Source organism: Nicotiana tabacum, chromosome 1, assembly GCF_000715075.1.
Source record: "Nicotiana tabacum cultivar K326 chromosome 1, ASM71507v2, whole genome shotgun sequence".
Lineage (NCBI taxonomy): Eukaryota > Viridiplantae > Streptophyta > Magnoliopsida > Solanales > Solanaceae > Nicotiana > Nicotiana tabacum.
This window is the reverse complement of record NC_134080.1, coordinates 60,186,867-60,199,358: the sequence shown is the minus strand read 5'-3', so window position 1 is coordinate 60,199,358 and position 12,492 is coordinate 60,186,867. Positions and strand designations below refer to the sequence as shown.

Genomic DNA, 12,492 nt, shown 5'->3' with positions numbered 1-12,492 from the left:
ATCCCAAGCTGATCTACCTACCTCTGCCAATGATACTCCCGTTGATGATATTCCAATGGATGATGCCTCCTAGTTTTTCTTGTTTTTTGATGGTTTTGCTTAGAACTTGTTGAGAAATTTCTCTTCTTTTTTTCTTTTGGAATAGTGGTTGGTTTACCCCTGTCTTGTTTCGGGGTTTGAAGGAAAATGTTTGCCTTATGTTTGCAAAGTTTGATATATAAATTTCGGCTTTATTTTCCGCCTATTTTAATGTTTGAATTTTTGTTTCACCCTTTGTTATTTAATTTTGCATTAAAAATGCTTCAATATTTCATGATTCTGACAGACACAAAATTATAATAAAAGAGGGCCATTTTATAAATGACACTAATGAAGATGACGTCTCATCTTCATATAGGGGTAAATATATGAAAGAAGTATAAAAAAGAAATAATTTGAGGAAGTTTTATTCTTTGAACTTTCGAACTTTGTACATCATTCTTTGTTTATATAATACAACATTTACAACTCTTTCATAACTGTTCTACTTACATTAGGTTCAAATAAAAACTGGGTTTATAATCCCTTGACTAAAAACTCATTAGAATTTGGTGTACATCTTGAATCCATTTGCGTTTCTTTTCCGATTTTCTTCAAAGATTTTGGAAGGGCTTTTTGGCTCTTAGGCTGATTCAAGCTTGAATTTCGACTTTGTCTTCTTGAAGTCCTTACACTTTTTGTCTTCTTGCCTTTTGCCTCTTCATATATGTATAGTCCCCCCAGTGTTAGATCTTTGAAGTATGAAATTTCGAGCACTGTATCATTTCTTCTTTTAGTCCATTTCCTGAAAAGGAAATTACAAACGAGACTCGGAAGTATATAATTAGATGATGACTGCTTAATCCCTTTTCTCCATCAGAAGGGTTGTAACCTAGACGGGGAATAATACAGTATTTCTCGTGTCTTTTGGGTCTAATATCATCATTTGGCAAGGGTTAGCTTTTTGCCCATAATATAAAATGGTTAGTAAAATAAAAAAAGAACAAAACTAAACCATACTTGAATGATACCTGACCGGGGTTCTTCTTTTGTTTAGAAGTAATACTTCTTTAAATGAGAAACATTCCAATTTTATGGAAGTACTTTTGCCTTTCATTATTTCTAACTCATACGCACCCTTTCCAGCAATGCCTCGAATCCAGTAGGGTCCTTCCCAATTTGGACTCAACTTTCCTACATTTGGCATTTTTGTCGATTGAAAAAACTTTTTGAGGACGAAGACCCCAATCTTGAAGTATCTAAGATGAGCTTTTCGATTGTAGTATCGCTTAATAATTTGTTTATGCACTGCCATCCTTATTAGAGCTGCTTCTCTTCTTTCTTCAAGAAAATCTAGATTTATTCGCATTTCTTCCTCATTTGATTCTTCTGTTGCTTGGATATATCTTGTACTTGGTTCACCTATTTCAACTGGAATTAAGACTTTAGCACTATACACAAGTGAGAATGGAGTCTTCTCCGTACCTATTTTTGTTATCGTTCGATAAGCCCATAAGACTCATGGTAACACTTCTGGCCACTTATCTTTTGACTCCTCTAATCTTTTCTTTAGGTTGTTAATAATAACTTTATTTGCCAATTCAGCTTGTCCATTAGCCACAGAATGGTAAGGTGTTGAAGTTATCCTTTTAATCTGCCAACTCTGAAAGAATTCTATGATTTTCAAACTTATGAATTGCGGGTCATTATCACATACGATTTCTTTTGGAACTCCGAACCGGCATATGATGTTTTGCCAAATAAAGTCTCTGACTTCTTTCTCTCGCACCTGTTTGAAGGCACCTGCTTCTACCCACTTGGTAAAATAATTTGTTAACACTAATAAAAATCGTACCTTTCCTTTGGCTTGTGGTAGCGAACCCACGGTATCTATACCTTATTTCATAAAAGGCCATGGTGAAATAACCGGATGTAATAGCTCTACTGGGCAATGCATGTTGTTTCCATATCGTTGGCATTTGTCATACTTGGCCAGAAAACTTTCCGCATCTTCTTCCATTTTTGGCCAATAATATCCTGCTCTAATTAGAAGTTTTACCAAGGATCTTTCTACTGCATGATTTCCATAGTGTCCCTCATGTACATCTCTCACCATATATTCTGTTTGAGAAGGTCCGTGACATCTTTCTAAAGGACCTCCGAACATCTTTCGATACAGGTTGACAAGAATCAAACAATAATGGGCAAATTTTTGTCGAAGTGACTGAGCCTTTTTCTTATCATCAGCTAAAATCCCGTACTGCAAGAAATTAACGAACTCATTTCTCCAATCCCAAGTTAAATTATTGAAATTTACCTCATTTTTATGCTGATCGAGTGTAGAATGAAACAAATGTATTACGGTAGCATTTTCTTCATTTGTTACTTCTGCAACAGATGCGAGATTAGCCAACACGTCTGCTTCCACACTTTCCTCCTTGGTATTTGCACGATTTTCCACGATTGGAATTGTCTGTAATTCTCGTGCCTTTTCCAAATATTGCTGCATCCGCGCCTCTTTAGCTGTATAAGTCCCCTGCATTTGATTAACTACAAGTTGTGAGTCACTTTTGATTATAATCTGCTCTATTCCGAGTTCTCGTACCAATTTTAGACCTGCAATTACATCTTCATATTCTGCTCCATTATTAGTAATGGGATGGCACTTTATTGTCTGCCTTATGGTTTCTCCTGAAGATGAGATTAGAATAATGCCTAAACCCGCTCCTTTAACATTCGAAGCGCCATCAGTAAATAAGGTCCAAGTACCTGGATTAGATCTGATGAATACCTGTAGTTCCTTTTCTACTTCAAGAATTATCCCTGGGCTGAAGTCCGCCATAAAATCTGCCAAAACCTGTGATTTTATCGCAGTTCTAGGTTGGTACATGATATCATATTCGCTGAGTTCTATAGCCTATTTGGCTAACCTACCTGACAGTTCTTGCTTATGTAGTATATTATTAAGGGATAAGCGGTCACTACAGAGATGGGGTGACATTGAAAATAAGGCCTCAACTTTCTCAATGCCATATTTAATTCTAAGGAAAGTTTTTCTAAATGAGGATATCGAGTTTCAACATCCAATAAAGATTTGCTAACATAATAGATTGGAGATTGTTTACCTTTGTCTTCACGTACCAGTACTGCACTTACCGCCATTTCTGATGCGGTGAGATAGATGGGTAGCTTTTCTCCATCCTTCGGTTTAGCCACTAATGGTGGGTTTGACAAGTATGCTTTTAGATTCTTGAGTGCTTGTTGACATTCATCAATCCACTCAAATTGATTTTTCTTTTTCAACACTAAAAAGAACTTAAAACTTTTCTCCGAAGATCTAGAAATAAATCTTCCCAAAGCTGATATCCTGCCTGTCAGCCTCTGTACCTCTTTTTTGCTCGTGAGTATGTCTAGTATTTCTTCAATGGCTTTGATTTGTGCAACGTTTACTTCTATACCTCAGTTTGAAACAAGAAAACCTAAAAACTTACTTAAAGCCACACCAAAGGCACATTTTTCGGGATTTAACTTCATATTGAATTTGCGAAGAATCTCAAAAGTATCTAATAAATGTTTTATATGGTCCCACGCCTGTGCTGACTTGACTAGCATGTCATCAATGTAGACTTCCATAGTTTTTTCCAGGTGTTCTTGAATCATTTTTGTTACCAATCTTTGATACGTGGCTCCAGCATTCTTTAGTCTGAAAGGCATGACTTTATAACAGTAAGTTCCCCTGTCTGTGATAAAGGAAGTTTTTTCCTCATCTAAAGGATCAATCTTTATCTGATTATATCCTGAATAGGCATCTAAAAAACTCAACAACTCATGTCCTACAGTAGAATCAATTAGTTGATCTATATGCGGTAAACGAAATGAGTCTTTAGGACAAGCTTTATTTAAGTCAGTATAATCTACACAAGCTCGCCATTTCCAATTATTTTTTGGTACTACTACAATATTAGATAGCCAATTAGGATATTTTACCTCTCCTATGGACCCAATTTTTAAAAGTTTTTGTACCTCATCCTGAATCACCTGATTTTTGAAGGATCCTTGCTTCCTTTTCTTCTGTTTGACATGTGGATATGATGGATCTTCATTTAGCTTGTGAGTCATCACCTCCGGTGGTATACCTGTCATATCTAAATGGGACCAAGAAAAGCAATCTGTGTTAGCTTGTTAAACTTGACAAGTTTACCTTTCATTTCTGGGCTTAACTTCATTCCAATATAAACTTTTCTATCTGGCCACTGCTCAGAAAGTGTGATAGCCTCGGGTTCTTCTATTGTTGTTTTTATATTTTCATTCTCTTTTGGCTCTTGAATGACTTCAGTCCTTGAATCTACGTCTATTTGTCCACCTTCAGTTGAGGTTTATGTTGCTTTGTCCTCAACTGAATTCAGTAATTGCTATTTTTCATATGCACCATCGTTCGCTATGCTCGAATCCTCCACTGAATTGATACTTCTATAAGCCTACTGATCTCCACAAATTTGTCTAATCCCCATTATGAAGGGAATTTAATAACTTGATGCAAAGTAGACAGATCATCATCCATATCATGAATCCAAGGCCTACCCAGAATCATATTATATGCCATGTCCGTATCTATCACTTGGAATTTAGTATCTTTGACAACTCGTTCTACAAATGTGGTAAGCACTATTTCCCTTTTTGTAATGCTTGAATTGTCGAATTCAGATAAGGTACGTGCTTTGGGCACCATTTTGTCATTAGCTTGCATCTTGTTTACCACTCTCAAAAGAATGATATTTACGGAGCTACCTAGATCAATCAAAACTCGTTTCATATTAGTATCATGTACAAGTAAAGATATTACATGTGCATCATTGTGGGGGATCATCATGCCATCTGCATCATCAAACATATACTGTCTTCTTCCAAAACTTGGCGAACTCACTTTCCGTGGGTAACATTGACTTTTGATGTCTTTTTTACAACCGTATATGTCACACCGTTGACCTACTCACCTCCGCTTATCACATTAACCATATTTTCTGGTGATGGAGGTTTTGGAGGCTCTTATCTATTCTTCATATACATTTGCTTACCCTTCTCACTAACAAATTATTTAAATAACTGTGTTTTAACAAATGCTATATTTCACCTTGTAGCAATTTGTAATCAGTTGTTTATGACCGTGGTCATTATGAAATTCGCACCAAAAATCTGGATATCTCCTGCTAGGGTTCGATCTCATTTCGTTTGGCCACCGCACCTTATCTCCCATACTTTTTAAAATAGCTACCAACTCAGAAGTGCTAATATAGAAGCTATAATCACCAATCTTTGATTTTATATTAACATTGTTGTCCCGCTCATCACGCTCTTTCCTGAACTTGGATGATGAACCCGCGTCTCTATCTCTTGATCTAGAACCATACCTTGGATTTTCTTGTTTAGAGCGTGAATCCCGTCCTGCTGGTCCCATGTAATATTTGTACCTTACCGGACCTTTTTTTGGTTTCTGGTCGCCTCGAACTTGTTCTTTCATCACCCCGTGACCGAGTGATAGTGTCTTCCTCTATCCGCATATTTATACTATATTTGTTTTAAACATCATTCCAAGTTGTAGAAGGGAATTCTTGTAAGCTTTCCCTAAGTTTCCTCTTAGCTTCTGAGCCTTTTTCATTTAAGTTACTTGGAAACGCCATGGCCGCCCAATTTAGGTACCGGTGGTAACATCATTCTTTCACGCTAAAATCTATCCACAAATTCCCTGAGTAGCTTCATATCTCCTTGTTTTATTTTGAAGATGTCTTCCATCCCGTTCTTAACTTTTTGAGCTCCCAAATGTGCTTTTATAAATGAATCTGCAAGCTCAGCAAAAGAATCAATAGAATTTTCTAGTAAAATAGAATACCATATTAGTGGTCCTTTCGTGAGTGTTTCGCCAAAATTTTTGACCAGCACCGGCTCAATTTCTTGCTTAGTTAAATCATTTCCTTTCATGCTAGTTGTAAATGCAGTTACATGATCTCATGGATCGGTTGTTCTATCATGCTTCGGAATATCGGGCATTTTAAACTTCTTTGGAATCAGTAAGGTAGCTGCACTTGGCTTTCAAGGCTATTGTGAATATTTGTCAATATCCACTCCTTTAATCACGGGTCACACCAGGTATTTGTTCTATGCAATCGTTCTGATCCTTGAGCTGCTTCTGCAAAGTTAGTACTAAACTTTGTAAATTAGAATTATTTGGTGTACCTAACCTTCCATTGCGAGATTCGCTGGGAGCTCCTCCACTTCCCGAATTAGAAAGTCCCGAGAGTGGATTTTCTATGGTTGCAGTGTTGGTTGGAGGTGGAGTTGTAGTTGGCAATCCACTGACAAAAGCTTGAAGAGCATTGTTAACGTGTTCCGCAATTAGTTGTTTTAATGCGTCCTCGGCAGTTTACTCGTCCCCTTGTTTATCATTCGTGTGTGATGTTGATCTTTGAGGTGCCCCTTCCCGGGATGTCGAGGAAACTTTTGAGGTGAAGGTGTAATGACCCGACCGGTCGTTTTGAGCTTTTGCACTTTGATCGCCAGTTCTCGGGCATGACTTGCCCCGCTTGATATATTATGACTGATGTAAATCATTGGTTTTGGTTTTCACAGAAATCGGAATGAAATTGAAAAAACTGTTCTCAGCTATAACTTAAAATTTTGAAAGGTTTGACCAAGATTTGACTTGTTTGTATATGATCTCAGATCGGGATTTTTATGAATTGGTTAGCTCCGTTAGGTGATTTATGACTTAGGAGAGTGATCGAAATACATTTTTGGAAGTCCGTGGAAGGTTTAGGCTTGAGTTGTCAAAAATTGATATTTTGGCGATTTCCGGTTGATAAACTAGATTTTGATATAAGGGTCAGAATGGAATTCCGAGAGTTGCAGTAGCTTTGTTGTGTCATTTGGGATGTGTGTGCGAAATTTCAGGTCATTTGGACGTGGTTTGGTTGGGTTTTTGCTCAAAAGCGTATTTCGGAAGATTTTTTTAGAAACTTAGGCTTGAATTCGATGTGATTTGGTAGATTTGATGTTGTTTGAGGTATTTGATGATTAGAACAAGTTTGAATAAGGTATTGGGTTATGTTCTTACTTTTGGTTGAGGTCCCGGGGGCCTCGGGATGATCTCGGATGGTTATTGGAGAAGTTAGATGTTGGTTGCAGCTTTAGATTTGCTGCTTCTGGTATTTTCGCATCTGCGGTTTGGGGACCGCAGATGCGGGTGATTCATCGCAGAAGCAAAAAGGGTCAGATGGGCTAATACTGCAAAAGTAGCTATGTGGACCGCATCTGCGAAGCCGCAGATGCGGGGAAAGGATCGCAGATGCGAGATTTGGCCGACAAGTGATTTCCGCAGAAGCGGAGGAAGAACCGCATATGCGGTACCGCAGGTGCGTGTTTGGACCGCAGATGCGGGTCCTGGGTCATAAATGAAATCCATAGAAGAAGATGTTTTTCCGTGGAAGCGCAGATGCTCTTACTGGATCGCAGGTGCGAAAGAGCTGGGCAGAAGGTATAAAAATGCCCTTTCGCGATTTTCAGTCATTTGCTCATCGTTTTTGTGCGATTTTGGAGCTCCAATCTGTGATTTCAAGAGGGGATCAAGTGTATCCATAGAGGTAAGCTACTTGGGCTTTATACCTTATGCTTATGGTGATTATATCATTGTTTGATCATGAAAATTTGTGGAAATTAGAGGAAAAGTTGGGAAATTAGGGCATGAAATTGGAGAGTGAAATTTTAGAATTTGAGTGACCATATGAGGTCGGATTTTGGTAAATTTGATATGTATGAACTCGTGAGGAGATAAGGAATCTAATGATGCAAAAATTTCTGAGTTTCGAGAAGTGGTCTCAGGGCTTAGGTTTTGCTAATTTCGGGATTTTTGATGTTTTTCGATAGTTTTCGCTTGGGCTTTGTTCCCTTAGCATATTGTGACGTATTCGTTCTAGTTTTGGATAGATTCAACGCGCGTGGAGGCCGATTCGAGGGGCAAAGGCGTAGCGAGCTAGAGTTGTAGCCGACTCGAGGTGAGTAATGATTGTAAATGATGTCCTGAGGGTTTGAAATCCCGGATTTGCACATCGTAGTGCTATATTGAGGCAAGACACGCGCTGGATGATGAGCGTGGGGTCTTTTACTACTGGGTATTGTGACTCGGCCCATCCCGATTGATGATTTTACCGCGTATTTGATTGAAATTTATTTGTTATCATCATGATTTGGGTTGATTGCCATATTTGGGCTTTGTGCCAACTATTTGAACCCTTCGAGGATTTTTATCACTATTTCCTCACTGCTTTGACTTATTATTTGAACTAAGTCCTGTTGATATCTACTGCTTTACCAACTCAGCCATTTTTACTCAAATTTGAAACTTATGTGATATTTCTAAATGATGTTTTGGGCTGAGAACTACTGTTTTACTAATGCCTGAGGGGCTTGTGATGATTTTCGGACTGAGTGAGGTCGAGGGCCATATGTGAGGATATGTTGAGTGATATGAGGCCGAGGTCCTGAGATACTTTATATGCCACGAGGTGGCTTGAGTGATGTGAGGCCGAGTGCCGGGTGATGTGAGGTAGAGTGCCGAGTGATGTGAGGCCAAGTGTCGAGAGATGATGCCACAAGGTGGCTTGATATAGCGCTTGGTCTGTAAGGGTCCCCTCCGGAGTCTGCACACCCACAGTGAGCACGGGTACCCATTACGATCTAAGAGTGAGTCCGAGGGGCTGATACTGTACTGAGAGTGAGCCCGAGGGGCTGATACTGTTCTGAGTGATTGATACTGTGCCCGAGGGGCGGATTTCTAATTGTTATTTACCTGTTGAATTACCTGTTTTACTTGTTTTAAAAGGGATTTCATTTGATTTGTTCACTGATTTACTACCTTAAGTGATTTTACTGCTTGATATGGAATTGCTTTGTGCCCTTATGTGTTTTCATACTTTCAGTCATTATTTATAATTATTACTCACTAGTTCGGAGTACTCATATTACTCTCTGCACCATGTGTGCATATTCAGGCATCGCAGAGTCCGCTCCTGAGTGTTGATCCTCCTAGTCTAGGCAGTGATTGGGAGACTACGAGGTAGTTGTTGGCGTCTGCAGCCCCGTACCTCCCTTATCTTATCATTTTCGTGTTCTTAGAACTATTGTATCGGATTTAGTGTTCAGTAGACTTGTATCCGGATTTCTTAGTTTCTCATGACTTGTGACACCCAGATTTGGATTGTGTCGGGATAGTTCTTACTGATGTTATTGTTAATTCCGCAAATCATGGATATTATATCATGCTTTAGAACTATTTATGATGTTTAATTGTTTAAAAGAGGTGTTCGGTTTGGTCTGGCTAGCCTTTTCTTCATGAGATGTGTCATCATGTCCGTGTTCGGGAATTGGGTCGTGACAAGTTGGTATCAGAGCCTAGGTTACATAGGTCTCATGAGTCATGAGCAGGTTTAGTAGAGTCCCGCGGATTAGTATGGAGACGTCTATATTTATCCTCGAGAGGCTGCAGAACCTTTAGGAAAACTTCACATTCTTGAATTCTTATTGTGCGTCCTTGATTCAACTTGAATAGTAACTCTTGAAATTCCTTCCACGCATTCGCATGGGCGCATGAGCGCTCAGTATCAGATGTGCCTTGATGGCTTGTGATTCCCCGATCGAGGGGCAAGATGTGATCTCTGTGAGTTGATATTAGGCCAGTCTGGAGGACTTGAGGCTGGATCTTTTCCTATGGCTTGAGCACCGAGGTGCTAATTGTGTGAGAAAGTGTTTTTGAACTTATATGTTCGGTAGTGTCCCTATTAGTGGGAGTGACGGTTGGATAACTATGTGATGAGTATGTTAGTACTGCGAGATGTATCTATATGACTTGGATGTGACAAAGAAGGTCTGCTGGAGGATAGAAGAACTATTAGGTGCTGGAATTCCACCTTGATTCAAGGTATAGCCCCGAGTTATGGGCGTGTGAAAGATCTTTTCATGTTTCCAGTTGAGAGTGTAGTAAATTTCATGTTGCGGTAGGAGTTCAAAATCAGGAGGACTAAGTGACTGCGTACAATTTATGACGGTGGAAGGTATTCAGAAATGTTAATTGAAGACAAAGTAGGTGGGTTATCTCTTGCGAAGAGTTCTGGGGTGGTGTGACCTTTATGTGATTGTTAGAAGGTCTCGGGTACAAGTGAAATGTAAGTGCTGAAATTTGAATTTTGGGTCGCTTAAGAGAGTGGGCTTAACTATTGCGAGAATGAGCGCGAGATTGGCCGAAGGTTTAGAGTACTAGCTGATTTGTGTATTCACAAGCTTACAAAGGATTTGAGTTTTATCTCACTATGGTATTGTGGCATCAATAAAGTATAAGTGTTATGAGTTATTGAGTGTATTTTGATCTACGGCTTCGAGCCAAGTGGGTGAGTTTGTTGTGAGTAGTTGATTGCATGGTTAGGTGCTATGTTGGTCCCAGTTTGAGGCGTGCGAGTGAATCAGTCATGGCTTGCGGAAATGGAGACCGGGGATAGCCCGAGTAAAGGAAAATTTTGACAAGGTTATATTATGCTTCATAGGGTATGAGAATCATGGAATGTCTAGAGTTGTTGTTGGTAAAGGATGATCGGTGCATAGAGCAGGAAGTGGCTTGGTTGTATTGGGATGAGGTTTCATTCTACGGTGTCTGAAGTGCTAATGAGGAATAGGTTGGTCGATTCTTTTGGTCAGGTAAATCGCAATTTGAATAAGAGTGAATGACTCTCAAGAATAGTTCTAATGTGTTCAAGATTCTACAGGGAACAATTGGGCATCTTAAAGTTGAGTATGTGATCAGAAACCGTGTTCTCATTGAAAGAGGTCAAGACTTGTGGTATTTCTATGTTAATTGTGGGATTCTATGTATCAGTATCAGGAAAGTGAAGGTAACGGATTTAGATTCACAGGAAGTTCTTCAGAGTGAAGTATTCTGGAATGTGGTGTTTTTGGGAATATTTGAGAGAGTATTCATTGGCTTATGGGTCTTAGATTGTGTGTTTTTATGCTTGGGTCTTGTGTGGTAAGCCTGGGTTGAAGAATTGTGGTGCTACAGCAAGAGGGAATATCCAGTTGAAGATGAATCAGAAGGAAACTTAGATAGATGGAGTAGCTCGATAGTAGACTGGACCAGTATGGTAAGTATATGATTAATTCCGTGCGGGTGTTCGAGGTAAGGAGTTCTTGCGGGTATTTTGCAGGATGCTCTTAGGTTTTGATGACTTGCTTAGCTAGGTAGAGTTAGAAGGATTTAGTCCTGGCAGGTCTCTTGATGGTTTTTACCGCGGTTTGGAGATGTATATTTTCTCTGAGTATGCGGTGCATGGGATGTATAGTGATTTTTCTTCTAGATGGGACCAATGGAAAGTTCGTGACTAGCTAAGTATGTAGATGTCTGTGGCTCGGAAGGGAGATGAAGTTCTCATGTTATCCTAGGATGGTATAGTATATGCGGTATGTCGTGGAGGATCGAGATTTGCGTGTAAGGTTACAGTTCAGTTCTGAAAGCAAGTTCATAAAACTCTTAGGCAGCGGGTAGCCTCAAATAAATAAGGAAATGGTATTGCTAATTGGAAGTGATTTGACGAGAGCCTACGTCTCAGAAAAAGGACAATATGATTAAGTTGATGGCACTTCGATAGTATCGCGGCACTTTCTGGATGGATCGACTGCTGATATTCGAGTTTTCCTGGTGGCACAGAAGAATTTTAAGTATCTCTCGTGAAATGACTGGGTATTAGAGGTGTGGCATGTATTCAGACATCGAAGTTGGGATCAGATATGGTGATTCATGTGCCGTGTGGATTTGGAGACGGGAGTTCTTATATTCAGTCTATGGGTGGTTATAAATCGTGTATCGGCACCATTTAGTGACTATCAGGATTTGGAGACCCTGGCTGATCTTTTGTTGTTTGGTAGATTAGATCTTGGATGTGATATTGGGTTCAGACTGGTTGTCTCCGTATTGTGTTATTCTGGGCTATTGCACTAAGGTGGCACTATTGGCTATGCCGAAAATGCCACGGTTTGAGTGTCGAGGTGCGTCGGATTATGTTCTAGTAAAGTGGGTTATGTTTCGAAGACCCAGCGGACGGCTGGGAAGGATTGCCTTTCTTAATTGGGCCTTCGTGATAGGTGTCAGTACAAAGGTTTCTACCATTGATTCAGTTCCAGTGTTGAGGGACTTTTTGGATGTGCTTCTTGTAGCCGGGCATGCCGTCAGGTGAGGTTGTAGATTTCGGTATTAATTTGGTGCCCGACATCATATCGTATGCCTCCGGCAGGAGTTATAGTAGTGGAAGGAGAAGCTTCAGGCTTCCTTGGTAAGGAGTTCATCGGCAGGCCAATGTGGATACGTGTTCTCACTTGAGTCGGTTGGGTTAGCCCCGAATTGTATTGTTAATGGATAGGTTAATTCAACCATTATTGAGC

The 12,492-nt window shown here is 39.6% G+C and overlaps 1 protein-coding gene across 1 annotated transcript; it reads right to left on the bottom strand.

The window, feature by feature from the left end:
* Positions 1 to 1,915: 1,915 nt before the first annotated feature.
* LOC107768046 (uncharacterized) lies at positions 1,916 to 5,473 on the bottom strand. Its single transcript, XM_075219550.1, has 5 exons — positions 5,275 to 5,473; positions 3,620 to 3,815; positions 3,160 to 3,355; positions 2,381 to 2,875; positions 1,916 to 2,278 (listed from the first exon to the last, which is right to left on the bottom strand). The coding sequence occupies exons 1-5, from the start codon at positions 5,471 to 5,473 to the stop codon at positions 1,916 to 1,918; spliced, it is 1,449 nt and encodes a 482-aa protein (XP_075075651.1).
* Between the last annotated feature and the right edge of the window lie 7,019 nt (positions 5,474 to 12,492).

Coding starts and splice junctions, on each gene's coding strand:
- LOC107768046 (XM_075219550.1), bottom strand. CDS start 5,473: ATGGGACCAGCAGGACGGGATTCACGCTCTAAACAAGAAAATCCAAGG. Junction 3,356..3,619: donor ATTGATGACATGCTAGTCAA/GTCAGCACAGGC, acceptor ATTTATTTCTAG/ATCTTCGGAGAAAAGTTTTA. Junction 2,876..3,159: donor TGGCGGTAAGTGCAGTACTG/GTACGTGAAGAC, acceptor ATAAAATCACAG/GTTTTGGCAGATTTTATGGC.